The sequence below is a fragment of the Solea senegalensis genome, linkage group LG13 (assembly GCF_019176455.1).
Source record: "Solea senegalensis isolate Sse05_10M linkage group LG13, IFAPA_SoseM_1, whole genome shotgun sequence".
Lineage (NCBI taxonomy): Eukaryota > Metazoa > Chordata > Actinopteri > Pleuronectiformes > Soleidae > Solea > Solea senegalensis.
Window position 1 is genome coordinate 1,000,665 of NC_058033.1, and position 24,226 is coordinate 1,024,890.

General features: G+C 41.3%; 1 protein-coding gene across 2 annotated transcripts; it reads right to left on the reverse strand.

Moving 5' to 3' along the window:
- Window positions 1-122: 122 nt before the first annotated feature.
- On the reverse strand, window positions 123-23,471 carry lrch2 (leucine-rich repeats and calponin homology (CH) domain containing 2). Of its 2 annotated transcripts, XM_044042107.1 has the most exons (21): window positions 23,073-23,471; window positions 15,575-15,719; window positions 15,231-15,357; window positions 14,964-15,069; window positions 14,451-14,587; window positions 14,069-14,199; window positions 13,866-13,953; window positions 13,228-13,324; window positions 13,007-13,104; window positions 12,839-12,906; window positions 11,872-11,976; window positions 11,420-11,488; window positions 10,813-10,875; window positions 10,190-10,238; window positions 9,970-10,104; window positions 9,063-9,113; window positions 6,752-6,815; window positions 6,221-6,333; window positions 5,709-5,846; window positions 5,526-5,603; window positions 123-4,534 (listed from the first exon to the last, which is right to left on the reverse strand). In XM_044042107.1, exons 1-21 carry the CDS (start codon window positions 23,338-23,340, stop codon window positions 4,427-4,429), a joined length of 2,238 nt encoding a protein of 745 aa, XP_043898042.1. In that variant the 5' UTR covers window positions 23,341-23,471; the 3' UTR covers window positions 123-4,426. The 2 variants fall into 2 exon arrangements, with proteins under 2 accessions (XP_043898042.1, XP_043898043.1); XM_044042108.1 differs by lacking the exon at window positions 11,420-11,488.
- Between the last annotated feature and the right edge of the window lie 755 nt (window positions 23,472-24,226).

Consider the following 24,226-nt stretch of genomic DNA (forward strand, 5'->3'; position numbering starts at 1 on the left):
CACAGTCTGCGTCTAATAAACAGAAATGACTAATAACTGATGCATTCCCACAAATTACCTCTGTAATTAGAGCAAGCTTTTATATCTGAGAACGATTGTAATGAAGACAAGAAGCTCTGGCCTGCAAAGAACTTGACTTTATTTCATATTGACATGTTTGTTTTATAAGAAAACCCTGGAGTTTATACAGATGATATGTACACGTTCAGCCTTTCAGTATTTCTGCATGCACTTTGACTTTGTCCTAAAATACAAAAGCTTGTATACGTGAGTCTCCTCGGCAGTGTAGTATTCAGACACGACTCACTAGTCCACTGTTTTCTTTGGGTGAGATGTTAAATTACATTATGCCATTTGCTCGTGGCATACAATAAAATAAATTAACAGTCACACATGTAGCTTTCATCACATAAATCACAGATTGGCGCCACCACAGAAAAGGAAGTGCCAATTTGACTCTGTGTGAATGTTTATCACATGTTTATGTGTGTTTGAACAGGAGTATCACATAAAAGCAAAATTATAATAATTAAAAAAGAAAATAATCTGTACATTGTTCCTCTTAATATAAACACACACAACCTTGATCCCAGGCTTTGTCAAATTCCTCCGATTTACAAAATAATAATAGTCTGTTCTCACATCGGCTTTAAAACAACACCCACATCCTGACATTTTCTAGATCCAGCAGAAGATATCTGTCTAACAGAGACGAACGGTGGCGGCACCAGCGACACGTTTGCTGGAGAAGCTCATTGGGTTCATTCACAGCAAGTATAGTGACGAATGAAAAGCACAAGCGAAGGAAACGGAATAAAAATGGCACAAAGAACGCACAATAAGTCATCCACAAGGTGAGATTCCTGCCCAGCATTTTCACTTCAGCTGTTTATCTGCTCATCTTGTTTTACAGAAAGGTTCAAAGGTAAAACTGTGATAGTATGTGATACTAACGTTGTTCCGCCTCAGGAGAAATAACAAGGTGAGATACCGATCGAGATTTGTTTTTTTTAAAACCTCTGTTGTCCATGTCTCGACTGATCCGGTGGCATGATAGAGATGGAGACGTTACCATGTTCTGACGACTGAGTGAACATCTTTAGGAAACCGTCTAAAGTCAAAATGTTAACAAAAGGTCATAGTTTCACTGGGTCTGAAAGTGGAAATTGAGTTTGAGACGTTTCATCGAGCTGAACATCTGAATCAGGTGTGTTGGAGTCTAAGCGTCTAAAACATGCAGGGGCAGCGAGTCCACCAGAAACACACCCAACACACCCAACACAAATATTAACAGATGACTTTTGTTTTGCCCTCATAAATTCACATGAATGATGTGGAAGATTTCGTCTGTAAGAACCACAAAAAGGCCGAGTGCCTCGCATGTTCTTCTGCGTTTTGTTATAAATCCATGTTAGCGAGCGCCACACTTTTTTTACAAGGATTATCTGTTCACCTGACAGCGTCATTATTTATCTGCATTTGAAAGAAAATGTGGATTAATGATAGAAAACTCTCCACGTCACAAAAGCTACACAAATACAAAGCGTTGTGTGAGGACACTTTCAGAGGAGGATGCCAGCTGACTTAGGTGCTTCGTGGAGTTTTCAAGTGTTGTATCTTGGTTGTAAAGAGTATTTTATTTACTTTCTATCATATGTGATTTTAGAGAGGTGTCTGTCTTGTTTGATAGGCGGGACAATAAAGGATGACCTGAGTGTGACTGCATGCAGCCCAACATCAGCGTCCCTCATTTTCTATCAGCGAAAATGTGCAACACATGACCTCGGGCTGATTTGCTGCATATTTATCACTCGGTGAGTCCTAACAGACTGGAAGCCCTGTATCATGTTGCACCTCGGCCGCGTCTGACCTTTGGATAAGGATGGAACAAATATCTGTCAGTACAGCAAAGGAAGCCGAGGTTCTCACGAGCAACGTTCAGGTCGGGTTTTCTAACCGGCGATATGAAACATCACATACTCGTCAGTAAACCACATCAGAACCTGATGCATCCTGTTCATGAGACAGGCCTAGGACTAGACTGCACATAAAAATGGACATCGTCTTCCTGTTCGAAAAGTGAAGCCCAGGAAATAGGATGGAAACAGCAGTGAAGCCACCAGGGGGCGACTCTGCTGGTTACAAAAAGAACTCCATGGGAAAACGAGCCTACTTCTAACTTGATTTAGAACATAAGTAAACGTTTTCTAAAGAGTTGATGGTATGAATCACTAGTGTCAGGTCTTCTTCAACAGCAAATGATGTCACTTTTGTACATTATGCTACCATTTAGAGGAAAATAAGACGATAAAGTGTCCAACGTGTGGTCCAATAAGAGCAGGTGACGTCTGGGAACTTCCCGTTCACATGTCACACATCAAATCGAGAATCTAGACGCTTTAAAAAAAGGAGTTTGTTATGCAACAGGAAAACTTTGTCCACTTTTTATAAATAACCTATGTTGACCCAAATTGTAACGAATCAAAACAACCTCTTCTTTAAGGCACAATAGTTAATATTTTATGTTTCTGCGCTGTTTAACACAATTAAACAAAAACTCAGCCTTATTAGAAAAGCATGTAGCATAGCCACATGTGTCCCTTCATTGGATTTTATGATTGATTGATGTCATATAAATACAGGTCATGACACTCAGCTTCTCTTCAAACACAGTCATGTGTGTGAGAAACGAAGTTTCAGCCACTGTCCTGCACAGAAACGATGCGTTGCATTAAAACACCAAACGTTTCATTGAGTGTGAAGGAATAAATAATAAAATGGACGCATAAAAAAGCTCAAATGTTGCATTTTCAGTTTACAAACCTGTACAGATCAGATCATGCCACCTCTCCATATTTATCCTGTCAACATTGTTCTCACCTCTACTGGCAAGTTTTACTCTTTACTCTCGATCAACTTAAAAACCTACACAGAAAAAACAAAGAATCAAGGTGAAAAAAAACCCCTGAATAAATAAATAAATATTTCCCTGAAACAATAAATCGTATCCGAATCACAATACAGCAGAGCTGGACATTAAGATAACACCATCCCATGTGTGGAAGAGTGTTTTCCTTGAAGCAGCACTGAGCCCAAAACACATAACTCATCTGAGGTGATGTGCCTTATCAGCAGCGGTTACGGAGGCGCGATCTTCCAGTCAGATTTGACGGATCGAGAGCGCCTCCTGCTGTCGTGATAAGGCACGTCACCCCGACATCACGTGAGAGTTCTGAGGAAGGCGGATGACACGCGTCGAATCTGGTTAACAAGATAAAGGAAAACTTACTGTCGTCTAAAAAACAGCCAAACATGTCGTCACAGTGGTTTGAATGTCACTCCTCCTAGTGCGTGGGTAGAGTATTTTAAATCACACACCCGTGTTGGAAAACGGGCAGACGGTCAACTGATGTGTCACTTCCCTCTAGAAAAGCGGAGGAGACGCCGTGGCTGAAATGTAATACTTGGCACACTTGGCACTTGGCTCGAGTGTCTCATCTCATCTATCCCTCCCCCCGTGTGGACTTCTGAGTAATTACGAACACAGTCTGTGGCCTCTGTTTACTCTGTGTTCTCTCACACATGCACAGACGAAAGAAAGAAAGAAGCAGTGCTGTCTATGTCTGATGTATGCTTCTATGGTATTCCATCAAGTTGACCGTGGTAAGTCTCTCTTTAAACGCAGCCTGACTTGCCCAGACTAATTGGAGCTGCGTGGTGAAGGAAACAGAAGCAGCTATTCAATACAGTACAGTCACTTCTGCGAGCAATCAAATTGTGGTTAGCATTCGATTCATCCGCCAAAGTTTATTTTTTTAGTCGTATTTCGTAGAAACTACTTCTGAAAGTAGCTGTATGGAAGCTTAAAGCTTACATGGAGTAGAGTCGATCCATGCTGTGCGCCATTATACTGAGAAGCGTGGAGAGAGCTGACTTGACAGTGGTTTGAAAGCAACAGACTTGTGTTTACACATGAATGTAATGCACTACAGCTTTAAATTAAAAAAAAAAAATTTATTACACACGTACTGTACCGCACACAAAAAGAAAAGAACTCAAGGACCACTTGGCGCCCGGCAGTGGTTTGGGTTTACAGTATGAGGCCCTTGAGGCAGCGTAGGTCTGAACAAGTGACACACACGCACACACACACACACACACAGGATGACTCCAGTAACTAGAAAAGGACTCAAATGAAAAATGTGATGGATAGGAAGTGGGCGGAGACTGACATCATATGAGAAGACAGAGCTTCTTCAGCTTCATGTCTCCTGTTTCAGTCAGGAAGAAAATCCACTGGGTCCTCAACCTGAGGGGCTCTCTGGTCCCTGGGGTTTGGGCTGTGTGTGTGTGTGTGTGTGTGTGTGTGTGTGTGTGTGTGTGTGTGTGTGTGTGTGTGTGGTTGTCTGCAGCATTGAGGTTTGTGTCAAACAGCCGGCAGCTGTGTGGGCAGATCCAGTAGAGCCTGGACGGTCACACCCACCGTCACCAGGCCGCGCTCTTCTAGGATGTGATGGGGAAGACAAAGCTTGTCCTGAGTCAAGAGAGGGACGAGGGACGAGGGACGAGGGACAGCCCGGAGACAACTGTTAGTCACAGCTGAAGCAGGGGTTTCAAACATATAATAAAAAAGTAAAATATCTAAAAACAGCAGGTACTGTACAAAGAGTATACCTGTAATGCACTTACATTTTTCTACTGTGTTATTTGTTTGTTTTGTTTTTCTTAACTGTTCTTAAATACCATTTAAATTTGCTGGGTGAGCCACTAAATTGCCCCCTTCGGTCAAATACATTGACTTTTAATTGAATTGAATTGAATGTTCTCCTTTCAAAGAGGTAATCGGCTTTACCTTCTGTTATAACCTCTGAGGCAAACCGTGACACAAAATCCCATAATCACCCATAATCACACCCTCAACCTCGTTTTTGTTTTGACTGAGAACTCTAGCAACAGGAAATTACAGGGAAGTGTGTGTTTGACAATACTGTGGATTTCCAAATCTAGATGTTCTCTATTGTCTGAAAATACACACTTCATTAAGGTTCAATAATCAAGCCTGAGTATGATTGATCCGACCTCTGTGAGTCATGTGACCCAAGGAAGAGAATGAGACGTGAGAAGCGACCCCTCAAAAAAAGTTTTGAAAAATTTACTTCTTAACATATTTAATGGTATTTAAATGATGTTAAGTAGTAGCTGAACTTCACACAATAATATGTGACAGCCTTTGTTTGCTTCCACAAAAGGTAACAAGAAGAATCAACTATTTATTAGTATTATCTGCGTTTTTGGGTGGATTCATTTTGGTTAAGGTCCGTCTTTTTTCTCAGCCTTTTCTAGTTTTTCTTTCATCATGTGGTGAAGTTTTCAGATTACAATTGTGTAAACATGTTTGTTTGTTTGTTTTTACATATATTTCAGTATAATGTAATTGCTATGGGAGAAGGTTGTTGTTGTTTTTATCCAGAAGTCAGTGAGTGAGTCAGTGAGTGAGTGAGTGAGTCACTCATCATTGATATTACCTGTGGAACACCCATCTTCTTACAGGCGTCCAAGAAGTTCTCTACATTCCTACGGCATTTGGCCATGCTGAGCTTTGGCTGGAAACAACAATATGCCACATTAGCTATTGAAGCAGAACAGTCTGCTGACACTGACACGAACAGAGAGGTTTTTTTTTAGTTTTGGTAGTTGAATGTGCTCACCACCGCAGGCGACGGTACATGGATGCTGGCAACAGAGCGAGGACAGATGTGATTGGCTAAATGGCAAAGGACAACGCCGTCCATGAGAGCAGCTCCGACGTCATCTGGGAGCAACACCTCCAGTCTGGACTCAATATTCTGCAAACGCATAAACAATGAGCTCAAATTTTGATTTGACTTGACCTTTATTTGTGCAAATGATGTCCTTGAGATAAGGGGTGGCACGATACCACCGTTTTGTACCAATACTGATACTGATGACGTGGTGGATTTATCGCCTAACCATAACCAACTATAAAAACTAACCTTCTTCCATCAAAATAGACGCTATTCGAATATTTTTGAAGGAATAGTCGATTGTTATTACTATATAGCATATAATATTGATTTGAGCATGATTTTTGAAAAAAGGTGGTGACAGCCCTCCTAAAACATGCTGAATCGCCATGTCCAAATATCCCTGATGCAGAGGTGAATCAGAGAGATGATAAACACGCGGTGAGGTTTCTGACCTGGCGTAAGAGGCCTATCTGCTCCAGTTCCTCTCTCAGGTGCTCCATCTTCCTCCTCATGGTGAAGCTGGGGTCTGTCGAGTTGAAATCCTGACGGCTTCCTCTGGTGAAGGCTGAAAGGAGAAGTGAGGGGTGAATGAAGATAAATATTATATTTATAGGATTTATGTCATTTGTCAAGGACGACTTTAACCACACATACGCAATGTTTTGAATTGTAGTAACTAAAGGTTGCTGTTGTATATGTTTTACATACAGTATATGACCTCTGAATTCTGGTCGCATTTATGACTGAATACAATAAGATGTATTCATCCATCTTAAGTAACAGTCATCTGTCAAATACTCATGTGACCATGTTCAGTCTTGTCCTGGTAGATGCAGTGCTCCGATTCCTCAGAAAACCTCCCCACTTCTACAGAAAAGTTTTGGAACTTCAACAAAAAATACACGCATATGTGTCCTGGGTTTGAAGTTAAAGCCGCCTTTGAGCCAGACGTTCTGACAAGGAGCTTCACGGTGACACATTACCTGATCGTGGCTTTAGTCCAAACACTGTCAGAGTTGTGCTGAAATCAACGTTTCTTAAGCCTTCCTGAAAAACAAAAAACAACTTCATCTTAATTGGGACAGTTGAGCTGGAAAACCACAGCTCATTAACAACATTCACGTTATGAACCTTTGGGAGACTTGTGAGGGCCACGATCCCATTAAACAAGTGGATTCCAGCCTCTCTGGGTCAAGAGCATGTCACTGAGCAATCAATCTTAGAACAGAAATGCCAAGACTGAGACACAAATCCTGCACATTGCTGCACAGTGATCCAAACAAAACAAAGCAGTCGTGTATTACAATAAACCTGGGATGTTTTTTCCTGGTCTCAGTGAAACCTTAGCAAAGCATAGGAAGGAATCTGACGATATTAACATGGAACTCCGAGCAACAGACATTCAAATAGGAGCCAAAGCACCAGCCAGGTTTTCAGGGGTAGGTGGTGTCCATTGTTCTCGGTGGTCATTAAGGCTTTGCTTGTCATGTATGGTGCTTTTACAAAACCGTCTTATGGGTGATTTTAAATATTACACATTATTATACAGTCTACTTACATTGAGTTGACTTTTTCAAACAATTATACGTTTTTAAAGACTTTAACCCTTTACAGGCCAGTTTTTTTATAGATGAAAAACTATGAATTATTTTGAATACACTACATGCAAAGTAGATTTTTTTGTTTTTAATTATTACAGGTTTATAATAATTATACTTTATTATAGTCTACTTCCATCGAGCTGATATTTTCACCTACATCTGACCTAATTATTGATATCAAATACTAATTCATTTTTAAAGATTTTAACCCTTTAAATGCCAGGTTTGTGTCCATCCCACAAAATAGGAATGACTACTTTGAATACATGAAAAGTAAAAGGTTTTTGTGTTGAATTATTGCAGCCTGAGCTATGTCAATGATTAGCAGCAACGCTTGTGACAGTGCCATCTAGTGGAATCAGCATGTTCTCCATTGGACTGCGGGAGGAAGCCTGGAGCACACATGCAATCTCCATGCAGAAAGACCCTTGTTCCACCTGGGGCTCAAACTTGGGTCCGCCAACCACTACGCCAACTGTGTGGCCAATAAAAATACTCGATCTTGCTCATATTCATGCCATATGAACCCAGACACAATTATCAACAAACAAAGAATGAAAAGTGTGAGAAATGCACAAAACTGCACCCAGTACGGGTAGTTACATTTGTGAATGGACTAAATGGACCAATTAAAAGGAAAAGAGTCTTCGCTTGTAGAATGTTTTCTAGAAGAAACCAAACTCACTATACAAGAACTCAAGTAGGAGGGAACGAGTGTGTTATCTTCATCTTTCAATTCTAAAGCCAAGGGAGTCACTATGTGATGAATAATATCATTTCCCATAAAAAGTTAGATCAACTGGTAGATATGCATCAGTTAACTGCCAGATGTTTTCAGACTCTCTTATTTTAAGTGTCTCCAGATATCAGACTTAAATCTGATATCTGGAGACAAACGCACACTCAAACCAGAGCGAACCAAATTATTATATATATATATTATATATATTATATATAAGACATGACCTTTTGCTATGGTCAGCTCACTTAATTCATGTCCAGAATTCTGTCTGACCTTTGACCTCTGACGTCGTCAATTCTAATGTATACCGATGGCAAGTAAACCGTACTTAATAATTAACCATAATTCAATTATTTTCTCATATTGAAAACATATGGGTACCTTGCTCAGTACCCCTGAGCAAGGTACCCAACCCCCCAATGCTCCCCGGGCGCCACTCAGTGTGGCAGCCCACTGCTCCTAATTCTAGGATGGGTCAAAATGCAGAGGAATACTTTCCCTAAGGGGATTAATAAAACAAACTTTATATAAAATAGTTAGGGAGACTTATTTAAGGGGACAGATAATCACCTATGGAAGATCTGGAGGTAGAAATATTACATTTAGAAAAGGAATTTCAGAAGTCTGGATCCAAGGATCCAAAAACCTAAAAGTAACATATTATTCACTTATAAAATTGAAACAAAACAAAGATATTATGAACTGGGAGAGAAAAGCAAATAACATTCTGGTAATTGGTAAAAACCTATATTCCCTGTACTCGAAAAGAAACTGAAAAGACAATAGGATCCTTACAGTCTAATAAATATCATTTCAGTGAGTAAATACAATAACAATATGAGCTACTTATTAATGAAAACGAGCAAAAGTGCTCCATCATCGTCATCATCATCAAAACAACAACACATTAATGGCACTACAGTGTCAGTAACTGTTTCCAGTCACACTCACCTCACAGTCGTCATTTCCGCTGGAGTTTTTCCGAGAGCTCTGACATTTGTACTGTCGAGAAAAGAGAGACAAATGACCATGATTTCACAATCTTTCCATTCCTGTTCCGTTTGTGCTTAGAGGAACGACAGGCCTTCAAACAGACATGTGTTTCATCAGATAGATCGTCTGAATCAGACTTTCTAAACACTGGATGGATGTACCTGCCTGTGCTTTTGTGAATTCTGCCTTTGATTCCCTATCGTCCCAGAGTCTTTGGAATTATTGAAATCCTACTCAGGTCCAGACAGAATCGTAAGAATCATTCCAATCACTTCTGTCTGTTCTTTTGTCAAACCCTGCCCTTTAAAACACACCACCGCCTAGCAACTGCTTAAAAACTAAGAGGATACAGACTTAAAACCTCGGTTCTTTTCAAACTCAATCACATGGTGGTGTTTTTGGCAGCAGATTGTTTTTGTTTCTATCAGGACGTGATGAGGATTTCCGCTGGTTGTGGAAAAAAACAAACTCAATCGGAAGGAACTTCTACAATTGTAGATATCTCTAATTCCAGTTTCAGATATCTACCATGGTGGTTATAATAGTTTTAGGTTAGGTTTTGTTTTTAAAATGAGTTATAGCACTTTCAGTTTCAGCTAGTTTTTAATAGTTTCTATATTTTGTAAATGCTTAGTTTTAGAGTATTTGCAGATGAACAAGCATCCCTGAATCACATTTAACAGTGGAGAAGAAAGTAGACTGAAGTGCAAAATGTGAGTCAGTGTGAAAGGTAAACAGTTTATAACCTTCATTATAATGCCAGGTAGTCAAACTTGGCGACTACATGTATGTTAGGCTTGTCATTGGAATTTTATTTTGCAAGAAAACACACTGTGCCCTGTCGTGAGCGCACGCATGCCTGTACCTTTAGATAATCTTTTCTCAGGTACTTGCTCCTCCTGCGATCTTCATTCTGATTAAGGATGGGTGGAACCTCTGGCCACTTTGGCTCTGACTCATCTGTCCTTAGGCTGCCATCAAAGGAGCAGGAAGACGAGGGCTGCAAGAACACACAGGGAAAACCAAAGTCACTCATCATCCAGCAGAGAAAAAAAGATATGGTTTTAAAAATAAATGGTTTGTACCTGTCCACTCAGCACAGACGCTCCACTACTTCCTTCATCGAGAGAAGCACTAGAAGAAAGACACACCTTCTTGAATTCATCGGTTTGAAACACAAACAAGACGGACGAGAGAACAAGGTGATTTGAATAAACACGGCTCCACACAGCAAGCTCAAACGCTCGAGATACTCGGTACTAGTAGTACACGTGCTAGTCCAACTGGACCAGGTGGCCCTCGGTCGAGTATCTCTCTGGGCGTGGAACGATATTCTCCCTCTCAGTGTGTTTAAATTTAACTCAGTCATGCTTCAACAGGTTGGAGACACCGACAGCAACAGACACATAAACTATGTTTTTCTTTCATCAGACATGCTTGCTCAACTGTGACAGCGGCCTCAAGTATTACATTACATAACATTGGCTGTTTGAGGTGCTGCAGTTTACGCGGTAATCCCAGAGTGTATTCGTTCATCCCGCAGGAAGAACATCATGTCCGTCACATTTTACCTTGCACGGGCCGGACCGGTCGCATTGTTGTAGGTTATCATGGTCAAATTCCCGCAGCACTGGCTCAACTTTAAATGTGTGCTTCTGCTCAGTGAGACTGAACAACAGACAGGTCAGTGCAGGGATTCTTTACGTACCTTCGAGCCGTCTGTGGCGGAGGCCTCGGTTTGTTGCTAGAGCTTCCAGAGTGACTTAGGAACCTGCAGACAGGAAGAGACACAGAACGTTCACATTTCCCCAGTGAGAAATCATTTGAAATTTCTTTTTAAAAATAAATAAACGAACTTGGCTGAGTCACAGTCAAACCAAATTTCACCAGTCGAGAGATGGCGGGGAAACAAAATGATTATATGTTAGGACTTGAACGTGTCTGAAACATCAACTTTAAACAGCGTTCTATTGATGGATGTAACTGCTCTTACTGAGGTTTAATTAGGGACCTGTTTTGTTTTGTGTGTGTATTGTCTGTTTTTATGATGCAACTTTTCAGTGTACTGATGCTGTTGTCTTGGCCAGGTCTCTCTTGAAAAAGAGATTTCAATCTCAGTGAGACTTTTCTTACCTGAATACTAGCTAATGAGAAAAGGGAGCAAGGGATGAGAAAATGGAAACATTTGCAACAGTCACAGAAGTAACCCAAATAATAATAATAATAATAATAATAATAATGATAATAATAATAATAATGATAGTTTACCAGTGTAACCCAGTGTGACATGCAGAAAAGCAAAGCGTCTGCCTGACCTGTGTGCCCGCCCGGTTACTCTCCGTCGGTGAATAAGACTCTCTGCTCTGCAAATTAAGGATCGCCGTCTAGAAGCCGTACATCAAATGTGCAGTAGCCGAGTTGAGGGAGAAAGCAGGGAACAAAGAGATGATCAGGGGAAGGACGGGCGTGGACAGAGAGAAAGCAAAGTAAGGCTGACATTTGATTTGCAGAAAATGGTGCTGATGGAGCGATATTTGGGGACACATGGGGGAAAAAACGCCTATCTGGATATTGAGAAACAGAGAATGAATCCACAAATATGGGGCGTGATGAGAGCAGCGTGTTACATGATGAGGAGGAAGGAGAAACATCTGGATTCAAACATCTGGATTCAAGCAGCACAGTGATACTAAACTAATGCATCGTGCTGGATTAAGAGTCTGGTGGCTTTTGTTGTACTTGAGGAAGAGAAGCGGGACCCGCGCACCTATTCTGCTGCTCCTGCTGCAAGAGCTGAACAGCAATCTTCCTCAGATCCAGCACTTCCTTCAGCTCATCCTCCTCTTCCTCAGCAAGCTGCTCCTTGTCAGAACTGCAAAAAGTCAAATTATTGCAGACAGTGCAGAACTGTCTCTCTATAATTTGGTTGTACATTGTGCAATGACAATAGAAGGCTTCTGATTCAGACTCTGAACAAGTTTGCCTCAGGCAACCACACACACACACACACACACACACACACAATAATGTGGCCCAAATTAACTACAGTAATAAAACATTCATGGTTGTGCAACATTCTTTCAAAGATAATTTCTGAGTTTTTTTTACAAGACTGCATTTCCCATCGCTTACGAGACCACTGTTTATTTTCAGTTTGATAAACTATCGACTCATAATGATATTTTTTATGATATTTTCTTTTTCACACACATTGTGCAACAGTTGACTTCTCGAAGAGTGTTTTTTCTCTGTATTAATGCGTTTGTTAGACCCAGCTCAGACCTGGTATTAACGGAGTGTCCAAATTACAAGCACCTAATGCACCTGAATGCATCGTCAGATCCAATTATGTCCTCACGTGTCGCCCTCGACCTTATAGACTGCTTCATGGTCTCATACAACTGAATCGTTTATAAAAGAATAAAGACATAACTAACAAAAAAAAAAAAACACCCACCGAGACGTTAACTAGCGTTTAAAAATAGCGACTAACTGACTTCCTGTCTTACTTTCCTTTGTTAAAATTTCACGTAGTGGTGTTGGTGTCGCTCGGTTGCCAGGTTTGCACACAAGACCGCAAACACTCAACGTTTTCCATATTTAAATAAAACAATAATAATAATTGCAACGTTAACCCCTCTCAATACTTGAGAAAATGTAAATGTTCCATAAATTGAGTCATTTGTGAAGTCCCAAAGGTCACGTCTTATTAAAGTGTTGAATAATGAACTAACCCTGACTCCTCTTTCCAGCCGTCTTTATCTCTGTTTAGCTGAGACATGTGAAGAACTTTCTCCAGTTCCTGAAACGCACACAGACCGTGTTAGCGACCACGAGACAGACACTGACACTGACACTGTGTGTTGTACAGACCCCACATATCATCGTATACAACTACGTACCTTTATACAAGACACATGACTGCTCTGCTGCCCGTCACACTCTGACAGAGCAGGATCCTCGTCGGGGTTGGGCTCTATAAAGTCATAGAGATCCTGATCTGATAGAGGGAGGAAGCATCCGCGTTGATCATAAACCGTCATATTTCAGGCACTTCATTCAACAACCCCCGAGTCTCTGTTATGGCTTTTAAAGGAAATATGTGATACTTATTTTGGGTGACCTTTGCAAGAGTCCATTTTAGAGAGAAGTGATAGGGCGTCAGCACGGGCTGTCTCTGAAACCTGCGAGTGCAGGCTGATGGTGTCGTCGTCTGAAGGCTGCCAGATGAAAAAGAATGAGAAGCAAATTTTTTTTTTTTTTCTTTTTTCTTTTTTTCAATTTAGAGGCTGTTCCTGTGTTCAAAAATTAGGAGATATGAGAAAAGGTGGGAAAAGGCAGTGATGTAACTTTGAAACAAACATTTACAGTATGTATACATGAATTATATTCTGGTAATGTGGTGGATAGAAAGGCCAACAATCTTCATCCTAGATTATATTGAACATCTCAAAGTACGTATTCTATTTAATATCATTTGCAATCAAACAATTAATTAATTTCAATATATTAAATGTATCAACTATAATGGAAATAATAAAACCTTTGACTCGCAACCATATTGATCTTTACCTCCAGAAACAATGGCACACATTTTAATTCAAACATTTATACAGTTTATAGTTCACCTAGTGTATATTTAACACACTAATGCTTTTTAAGGGCAAGATTACCAACTGGTGCAAAGGCCTTATTGTATTCTACATCTACTAAACTCCATTTGCACTGCATTTAATGAAGAGTACGAGTCTGAATGCTGACCTCTGTTGTAGAGAGCCTCTTGTCACCATTGTCGCTACCGATTCCAGAGTCAGGCCCATGGTTCTTACTGGGATAAAAATCTTCCATGCTGGAAATGTGAAAACAAAAAGGCTGTTCTAAGAAGACGGAATCTAATTTGATTGTATCAATCAATACATTATAAGGAAGTGTGTCACATGATGACAACACTTGGTGAATCACACCTGTCTGTGAGTGGCTGTGGAAGGCAGCGTTTGCCGAGGGAAGGAAGATCCAGGGTGTCCGGTTTCTTGTCCGTCCTACACGCCTGGATGTTCAGATACTTGAATATGTGCACTTTGCCCTTGAGACAAATCTGAAACAGGCATGTTAGTCACAAGGTGAGTCTGAGAAAACACACTCTGTCATCCACTAGGTGGTGCAACAGTACACATATGCATATGCAAGTCACAAGTGTGAAAACAGATTCTATATACAGTTTATATTTGTATTTGTAGTGTTATGTCAACTTGAATGAGTCAGTGTCTCTCTTCCTCTCTTCTCTTTTGATAGGAGTTCATGGTGTCGTGGATTTATTCTTTAAAGACTCGAGGTGAGGTGACATACCTGTGCGGGTGGAGACTGCATAGGATTGTTGTCGAGGATGATGTGCTGCAGCTGCCTGAGCTTCCTGTAGGCTGGAGGAATCTCTGTGATCTTATTGCAGGAGAAATCAAGTCGGATGAGAGGCAGGTCAGCCAACTCTGCAAGTGTAGACAAGAGAGTCGTTCTAAAAAGGCCTTTTGTTGAATGTGATGCACAGTTCCAACATGCATGAGCAACACAGTGCACATTTTGTTATGCTGGTGAGTTTCACCTCATCCACATCATGCTACACCCTTAGCACAGTGCCCAGGAAATACCAGTCTTCTTTCTTACTGTCGCAATAACACTCCTGAAATTTACTGCATGCATCGTACCTTGTCAAAGCTGTGGGTTAAAAAATATCCTTAATTTTGGTAATTACATTAGATCCCACATTTCTAAAAACATGAGCAAAAGCACCTTTACATTGCACTCTTAGATTAGTTCCTTCCTCTATCTATTTATCAACACATCGCTGTACAGTGACAGACTGACCCTCAGGCAGTATGTGAATGCAGTTCTTCCTGATGTTGAGTTCTCGTAAGGCTTGGAGCCTCCCGACCTGAGCTGGCAGCACCTCGATCTCATTACAGCTCACGTCCTGCAAGGGGAGGCAAAGTGTAAAGAATGGGATTGCCCTGGCTGAGCAACATACAAAAAAACTGTATACTGCGCACACACACACGCACACACACACACACACACACACACACACACGCACACACACACACGCACACACACACACACACACGCACTGCTCACCAGCTCCATCAACTCTTTGGCTTTGCCGATCTCTTCAGGGATGGACACAAGCTTGTTGTTGCTCACAAGGAGGACTTTAAGGGGGAGGCTGAACAGGTATTTTGGCAAAACTGACAGGAGGTTCCGACTGTAGAGGAAGACAAAGCATCCGCTTACTGTTAAAACAGCATAAAGAAGCATGTAACAGTGAGTGTCTGTTAACTGGGAATTGAGTTTCAGCTAAAAAAAGGGGAAATGCTTCTTTTTCATCCTGTAAAGAGCCCAGAATGAGGAACAAGCACCTTTTTTCCAGAGATAAAATAACAAACAAACAGAACACACGCATAATATTCGCAACAACTCACCTCACGTCAAGATAGGTCAGCATCTGTAGATTGATGATAGCTTCTGGGATGCACTTGATGCAATTATGGTAAAGGTTGAGTGACTCGAGGGGAGCGAACAGACACACTTCTGGAGGGATTTCCGTGAGGCGATTCTTGGATAAATCTGCAAGGTGAAAAAAACAAAAACAAAAGAGAGGCTGATCAACATTCTACCGCTTTATCCTCCACACCAGGGTCGCGGGGCTGCTGACACTATTAGACACTCTGAACTGACTATAGATTGAGATTGGCTCCTGCATGACCCTCCCAAAACAGAAACACAAAATAAAAAAAGCTAAGTGTACACACATGAGGCAGGATTTCAACTGCTGTTAAACACAGCAGACATTAACACCATTCTTTCTACACTCCCATAACACAAGGTTGCAGTGTTGAACATTACTAGCGCACATTAAAAGGCGTCAGATCGAGCTGGACGGCAGAGATTGAGGCGTGAAATGCAACGTTGGTTATACTAAAGAAATGAAATAATACGCTAAATAAAATATCTGGACGTGAAGGTTGCTGAGTCACTCACGCACACGCACATCCACACGATGCCACACCCTGTGTTTGTCCTCTATGAAACACAAACAGCCTCTTTCTAAATGGGCAACGTGAAAACAGCACGCACGTGTGTGTGTGTGTGTGTGTGTGTGTGTGTGTGTGTGTGTGTGTGTGTGTGTGTGTGTGTGTGTGTGTGTGTGTGTGTGCACGAGAACAGCACAAGCAAAGACGACATTACATGTTACAGAGTTCCTCAGACACATATTGATTCAGTGGCCTCTAATGTGTGTGTGTGTGTGTGTGTGTGTGTGTGTGGAATTCTCTCTGGGTGACACAGTAATTAGAGACCTGTGCTGTGAGGAGCAGCTCCACACTGACAAACACCGAGCTTTTAATTATTCTGTTACACCAAACTGGAGCGCTACTACTGTATAGCCCCAAAAAAAAGACACATTACTCCAACCCATATCCCCTTAATGAGTGTAATTACATGCAGCTACTGCCATTTATTAGGCATCTATGTAACGACATAAGGGCTTTACTCAAAGTAAACGTTCTCTGACCTTAAGGCATTTCTGTTTGCTGTGTACGGATTAGCACACAACACATAACAATACATAATAATATCTTTAAATTAAAGAAAAAACATAAAAGCAATAATACAAAAACAGTGCAGTTTGTACTCTGGTGTTCACAGTGGAAGATAAAGGCTAACGTCGTTTAAGTGGAGCTGCCGGGCTTCAGTGTGTAGCTGCGGTCTGAGCTCTCACGGCGGCTGATAAGCAGAAGTGAAACGCAGACTGTAACGGCGTCGGCAGCACAAAGGAAAAGCAGCCGAGGGGTTAAGGGAAACAGATATTGCCACATGGGTAAAGACCAAAAGCTGAGGTCATAATGTGTGGTTGCTCTCCATTAAGAGTAAATTCTGCCTCTCCCTGAGGCCCAGACCTTGATGCTGTAACCCAGCTGTACATGGACGACTCCCCCACCTCCCTCCCCTTCCCTCCCCTCCAGCCCGGCAACTGGGGATCCTTCTGTAGCAGTGGAATCATCTGGGTCGATTGGAGATGGGGGGTGGGGGGTGGAGGCAGGGAGTCATTGTGAGCCTGTCCATCTCCCTCCTCCAGCCCAGGACCATCTGCGGCCCAGCGGGTCTTCATCCACCCGCTGGTTGCATGGAGCTCCCGCAGGACAAGGCCAACCAGGCAGACGAGCACACCGGGCTCCACTCTTCACTGCACCCTCAGCACACTATTCATTTTTGTGGTATAGTGCAGATAATGTGTGGCTATGTCTTTCCATGACACAGCAAACTCTACACTTACCTAAGCAAGTAATGGACTAAAGTACGTCTGTTGATGACTACAACAGACCATCATTCACGTATCAAGTGCCAGGGAAACAGGCACCAACACATTTCACTGCTACCATTCCTTTCTGTAGCAAATTGGCAATGAAGGTGCAACACTCAGTTACATGGAAACAAAGGCAGAACACAACAAAAAAAAAAACATGATTCATTGGGGTTAATTATTGTGTCCTGCAGCAGATGAGGCCACAGTTTCATGGATGGCAGGTTTGGGGGCGTGGTCTTGGGGCTCTGCTGGGAGTTTAGAGGTTTCCTCTTTGGGGATGAAAGCTTTATGATAAATGCTCCAGTTTATAATCTCAATAACTCAAGAAATGTTCTCTTTTCCGTCTTTGTCACAGACTCCAAAAAACCCAAAAGAATTCAATTAGAAACATGACTCATATTCTGTAGTGTCACTGAAGAGGGATTAATCTCTATAACAACTGGATCATTCACAAAGTCACATGTGTCGGAGTCATGAATCGTGCTAACCTCAGATTAACCAAACCAATTAAATACTGTCTAACTTAATAAATTATTATTTGTCAGCTACAATAATCAATGAAATCAAACGCCTTGTGGTTTATACTTGTCTAATGTGGACCGGACCAGATATCTTCTTATGTGAGATACAGTGGGCTTGTCGAATATTTTATAATAAAAAATGAACACCATATTTCCAGAAATACAAGTTAACACTGCACGGAATAATCTCCTTAAAATCTCTTATTACACTGGAACTCAAGATTCAATAAAATGTCACCGACAATCATAATTTCATTCTCAATAGCATCAATATATACACACACCGTATATAACCACTACATGATTAATTTGCTATAATAAGGCATTGTGTTGTCGCTGACAGGTGAACATATGTCCCGTCTAGACACGCGGCAGCTTAGAAGAAGCCCCCAGGGAAGAAACCGCAGTCAGCACCGTGACTTTCCTTCAAATGATGCACTTTTGTTTTCGACTTTCTCTACTGTTGGTGGCCACCACTGCATCAACAGCATCCTCTTTGCGACAAGAGCATGTGATTGCATTTCAAGTATGACGTTGAACTGCACATAAGTAGCTACCGGAGCTAAGTGCATTGTTGTGTTTCTAACCTTTCCAGGGCTTTTGTACTTGGGGAGTGACACTTAACACTATTTGCACGGGTTGATCATTAAAACCAAGAATGCTACCTCAGTACTTGTGTCCTTGTGAAACCAAATTGTCAAGAATGGGACAAATGAGAACAGATTTACCACGAGTTCCACAACGTGTCTGCTAAACATTACATTCGTTACATACATAACTAAAAAGGACATCATCAATTATATCTTTCATAAGGAACAGGGGTGAGAATCAAAGGGTACCTTGCAATACAACACGATACGCGATATACTATGATAATCAATATATTGCAAGACCATCCCATAGATACATCACGATATCTGTCTAAGTGTCTGTGAATAGTTCCGAGGGCAGGATTTCTCTATTTATTTGGATTTGGGACCCTGACATAATTTCCCCTTCTTCTGAATGCTTTAAAAGCTTGTGGTACATTTCAAACTTTGAGGAAATGAATAACGATACCCACATGTATAAGCAGGAAGTGGTTAAGTTGAACACAGTGAGTAACCTCTCACTGTTCTTTGCCACCTCTGCTCCCCACAGGGTAAAAACGGTGACTCAAATACTTGTGATACATCAAAAGCAAACGGAATCTGGGAGAAGATGGTGGTAACAGTCGTAAAAGGTCCAGTTTGTAAGATACAGTGATCTCTGATGTTGACGGACGTAGGACGACTTCACTCCCCCCTCCCTTTCCCAAGAGTGTCAGAGAACAAATATCACACTTTCTTTATCTTTTCTTTGACCTCACATTCTTTCCCCTTGAAAAAAGTATTTGGCTGTTAAATATTACACCGAACTCTTCAGAACAGGGTGCATGAAAACTAAAGACGAGTCAGTGCAGAGTTAAAACAAATCTATTAGTTTCTTTTTAGATAACCACAAATTCAGCACAGCCGTTGAGCTTCCAGCTGTCGACACACGCATCTCAGAATAATACATGTGACCACAGTGACCACAGTGCATGTTCGCTGCAGCAGAAGCACGTCATATTTTCGAGCGCGTCCGTGTTTGTCCCCTCAGGGACAGAGTGATGACAGGCAGGGGCATGCTGGGATATGAACCTGAACATCTGTGTGTTGTGATGTGATGGTCCCAGCTTCTGCTCAAGGTCAGGGCGGCCCTTTCAAAGATCTCGCAATTTCCCATGGGAAACACACAAACTGTCAGAGGCTCACTGCAAACAGACACCGTTGTGTGAGGACTTGGTCTTTCTCTCTTTCCACTGACTACTATCCATTAACTCATAAATAAAAACTACTCAGTTTCACTTTACTCTGAACATTAACACTATCTAATTTCTAGAACCATCAATCTGATGGATTGAAATTGCAATAACAACTGATTTATGGTGGGAGAGCAAGCTTAGGTGTGCAGGACAGATCGAGATACAGGAATCAATCAATCAGTTATTATTTTTATATATATAAAAATAATAAAATATATATATATATATATATATATACACACACACATTAGAGTGACCAAGACTGACTTTTAGTCAACTACTGTTGCAGTGACTTTGGACTTTTAAAATGTTTGTCACTGTTTTTCTTTGCAATACAAAAGGTCAGACCCTCCCACATGTGGTACAACACCATATAAAGAGGCATGTGGACTGTTAACAGACAGCAACTTCATCAACAACACTGACTGCTGTGAATTTCTCCAAAGAGACATTGCACCAAGAAAACAATCAGACATTTCAGTGAGGACACAGTTATGTAAAGGCTGCATATGACACATTAAATCTGTTTTCCATTCACAGCAGAGACTGTATTTGTGAAAAATGCTGGGGTGGGGTGTGGTGTTGATCACTCTTTGCACATTTGAAAGTGAGACCTTCCTCTAGCACACACCTTTTTATCCGAGGCATCGAAAATGAAGACGTGGAGGGGAAAGAAAAAAGTGATCAGATAACAGCATTCAAAGTGACAGTTGAAATCACAGAGAAATGAGAGAGCGACAGAAATATTCTCTCTGTCTCTTTCATGTCTCCTTTGTTTTACGATTATTGTGTTATACAAAACGCAGCCATGCCAGCAGTAGTTATTTAAAAAAAAATAATCTTGTGTACACAAATATCAATACATTTTGGCAGTGTGTTCATTCAGCAGCCCATAAACGTCCTTTTGAATCTGTCATCAGGACGTCAGCTCTTCAACATAAAAGCTTATTTAAAACGGTACATTATATCAAATCAATTCATGCTTTTTTAATAATGGATCATGTCATGTTGGCTTTCTACTGCAAGCTACACACACACACACACACACAGTGGTCACTGATAAATGTCACTACAAAGCAACAATCTGTGTTCAAAATGTGCTTCATCCTGAATAAAGTCATCACAAAGAGCAGAATCCACTACACAGTTTCACTTTGTTTTGGTGGCCTGCTAAAAATCTGTCAGTTTTGTCAGTTTTGTGAGAAAGGTAGGCTTTTCTCCGAGTTAAAAATAAAGCTGCTGGAGTATGAAGAGGTGCTATAGTGTTTCAGCAGAGAATTGAAATCCCCTGTGGATCAGACTCGCTAACAAACCAGCAGCTTGACAGAGTAACACCATATGTTAAAGAGGGACAATGAGATTCAGCATCTTCCTAATGTCTGTGATAATGACTGAGGAAGGCCTCATCATGACTACTATTCATTCAATATTCTTCTAAACTCACACCATGAACATTCTCCTGCGTATTTACAGCAACATCTATTTATGTGTTAAAGACAAGCCCCGAGACGTCAACACAAATGCCTTCAGAAAACACATGACTAGTACTAACCCAGGTGGTCTGTATTTAAATAGCACAAAATATAGAATAAAACACCAAACAATACAATAGCAAAATAATTAGATGAAGATGAATTAAAAACCATAAAACACACCGTGAGGCTCAAAAACCTCATGTTTGATGATAATTTGGAGTTCACTTGCATTTAAATGATGCATCTCAAACCAGTTCTGCAACATTAGTGGGTGCATGTGGGATCTCCAAGGTTAAGTGTTAACTGCATTGTGTGCTGTAAACATCAAGTGTTGTGCAGTAGTTTGAAAGCTTCAGCAAACAGCATGACATGCCTAGTTCCTCTTCAGTGTAAGGAAGTTCACGCAAATAAGCAACAAGGAACACTGTACTCCTGTGATACTCGAAACACAAATGTCTGCAGAGATTCTCCTGCCAACGACGATCCTCCAGTTACTGTCCAAGTGAGCTCACAGCAGAACAAAGCAAGACAAACTCCAGATCCACGGAGAGTGACTGTGCGAATGTCCTGCTTCCTGCCTGCTGTTGTGAACATGTCTCACATACACAATGTCTTGCTGTGTGTTCATCATATGTGGACTCTCAAAACTCATATATGACAGATATTGTCAGAGGTTCAAGTCTGAAAACAGATCGTCCATTATGGACATGAAGGTTGACTGCACAAAGGCTTTACAGCTGGAGGGAGATATAAGCATCCTGTTATTCTTTGCAAGGATTAGATTGATGTTGAATATGTTTTGCATAATAGAAGCAATCCTCAGGAGAAGGCATGTAGTGATAAATAACTGACAGTCCTGCATGTGTCCTATAAATCAATATTCTGCTCTTAATTTATAACAAAGTAAAGGAACAATCATTAAAATCTACTGACTGAATATGCAAACACTGCTGGCTGTCAACCTCTAAAAGGATGGCAGCAACTGATCTAGTGTGGAGAATCTTTTAGAGACACTGAACATCTTAATTTAATCCCAATTCTGAAATATCTGTATGATTCAGCAAGTGCTACATGGGTAAAGTTTGAAGTGGGAGGATGAGATGGGTGATTATTCTCATCACTTCCTGCAGAAACTCGATAGAATGCATTACCTGAAATCTGATAAATGAACATCATCCGACATAACAGAACCAGAACCAGTATCTCCTTCCTCCTCTCTGACAGATAATGTGGGCAAATGCACCCAGACGGGCAGACGGGGCTGTTAGTGCCCTGCATCTTTTGTCTGGTTTTGCCCCAAAGATGAAGGGATTAATGTCTTACATGCTCAACACACACGACATCCTGAGCTTTTACACCTGGCATCACATGGTTCATTCATATTCTGCTGCTGTTGCCCGCGGGGCCACATGAAACTGCAGCTCAGTGCAAACCGCTGCACAGCGCGTGACTTGGGTGCGCCTGCCTGCCTGCCGCCTCATTCATGTGTCTCGTGGGGGGGGGTGGAGAGTGTGTGTGTGTGTGTGGGGTCTGCTGCTGAAAGCTACGGCCAAAACAAGCACACAACAGCGGCGTGAGCTGCAGTAAACTGTGTGATATATGAGTGGACAGTAATTACAACCAGTGTGTGTGTGTGTGTGTGTGCATTTAAGGTCGGAATGTCCCTTTAAATATGACTACCTATACACGCCTCTCTATGGTTCATAAATCCACACACACAATGCGGGCGTGATGCATTCACGTACACATCAAGCTGTTCTGGTGAAATAAACGGACATCGGGACGGACTCTCACCTGCTTGTGTTGTATCCGTCAGATCGTAGCTCACACCCGGGTACTCTCTCAGCTTCCTCCCGCTCAGGTTCAGTATCCCCGAGCACACGGCATCATCCAGAGCCCGGTCCAGGCTGCGGGCCGTGTGGTGCTGCTGCTGCTGAAGATGCTGCTGCTGCTGGTGCTGCTGCTGAAACTGGCTGATGCCCGGGCTCCAGTGAGGTGCACCCGTGTGCTGGTAGCTGTGTAGTGCCGCGCCAGCTCCCACACTTCCCTGACTAGTCGCCATTTTCGTAAAAAAAAAAAGAAATTACTCTACTATAATAACAGCGCACAGCGGCAGTTTCTCCGCCCATGCGCATACAAGGCGCATTCCCGGGACGAACGCTAGGGGATGGGCTTCTGAGGTGCTGCTGCTGCTTCTGCTTCTAGTGATGATGATGATGATAGTGATGGGGAACAGGGTCTGGTGGCCATTTTAGGCTTTTACTCCTCAGCCACCTGCTCACACATACATCAAAGCAGGGGGGCACGGTGCAGTACTCAGGGGTTAAAGGGCAGCTGTGGTTACTGACAATGACTAGTCACTATTTTAAAAAACATTATCTGACACTAGTGTATAAGTAATACTGAAGGTTCTGTACGTGGTGCCACATGTTACTGAATAATGCATGAGATAATCTATATGTAACAAAAATACAGTGAGCCCAATCCCATTTCTCATGCATACCCTTAGCCCTCAAAACAGATTGGATGCTAATAATAATAATAATAATAATAATAATAATGATGATGATAATAATACAAATAATCTTACAGCACCTTTAAAAACAAAAGCTTGAACGGTGCTTTGACATTAAAAACAGGGACATTCAGGGTCTGAAATGAGAAACACAAAGACACAAAATGAAAACCCTCATATGCAGTGCTTAACAAATTTTACATTACAAAGCCACAGCTTACCTAAATTAATAGCATTGGTAATTATCAAAATCATTTTTTATGTTCCTCTAATGGTTAGAACACCAGCATGTAGAAGCTATTTAAGCAAAATTATATTTTTAATGCTAAAATATAAAAACAGAAAAATAGTAAAGCACATTATTATTTCTTGATGAGTCATCATTAACATCACTCAAAAGCGAGTAAAATCTAATTAAAAAACATCAATACAT

Excerpts from the sequence above, each read along its gene's own strand:
- lrch2 (XM_044042107.1), bottom strand. The coding sequence starts at position 23,340 with ATGGCGACTAGTCAGGGAAGTGTGGGAGCTGGCGCGGCACTACACAGC. Across the intron at positions 13,105-13,227 it reads TAAAATGGACTCTTGCAAAG|ATCAGGATCTCTATGACTTT; the intron begins GTCACCCAAAAT and ends TCCCTCTATCAG. Across the intron at positions 6,334-6,751 it reads TGGACTAAAGCCACGATCAG|CCTTCACCAGAGGAAGCCGT; the intron begins GTAATGTGTCAC and ends TTCTCCTTTCAG.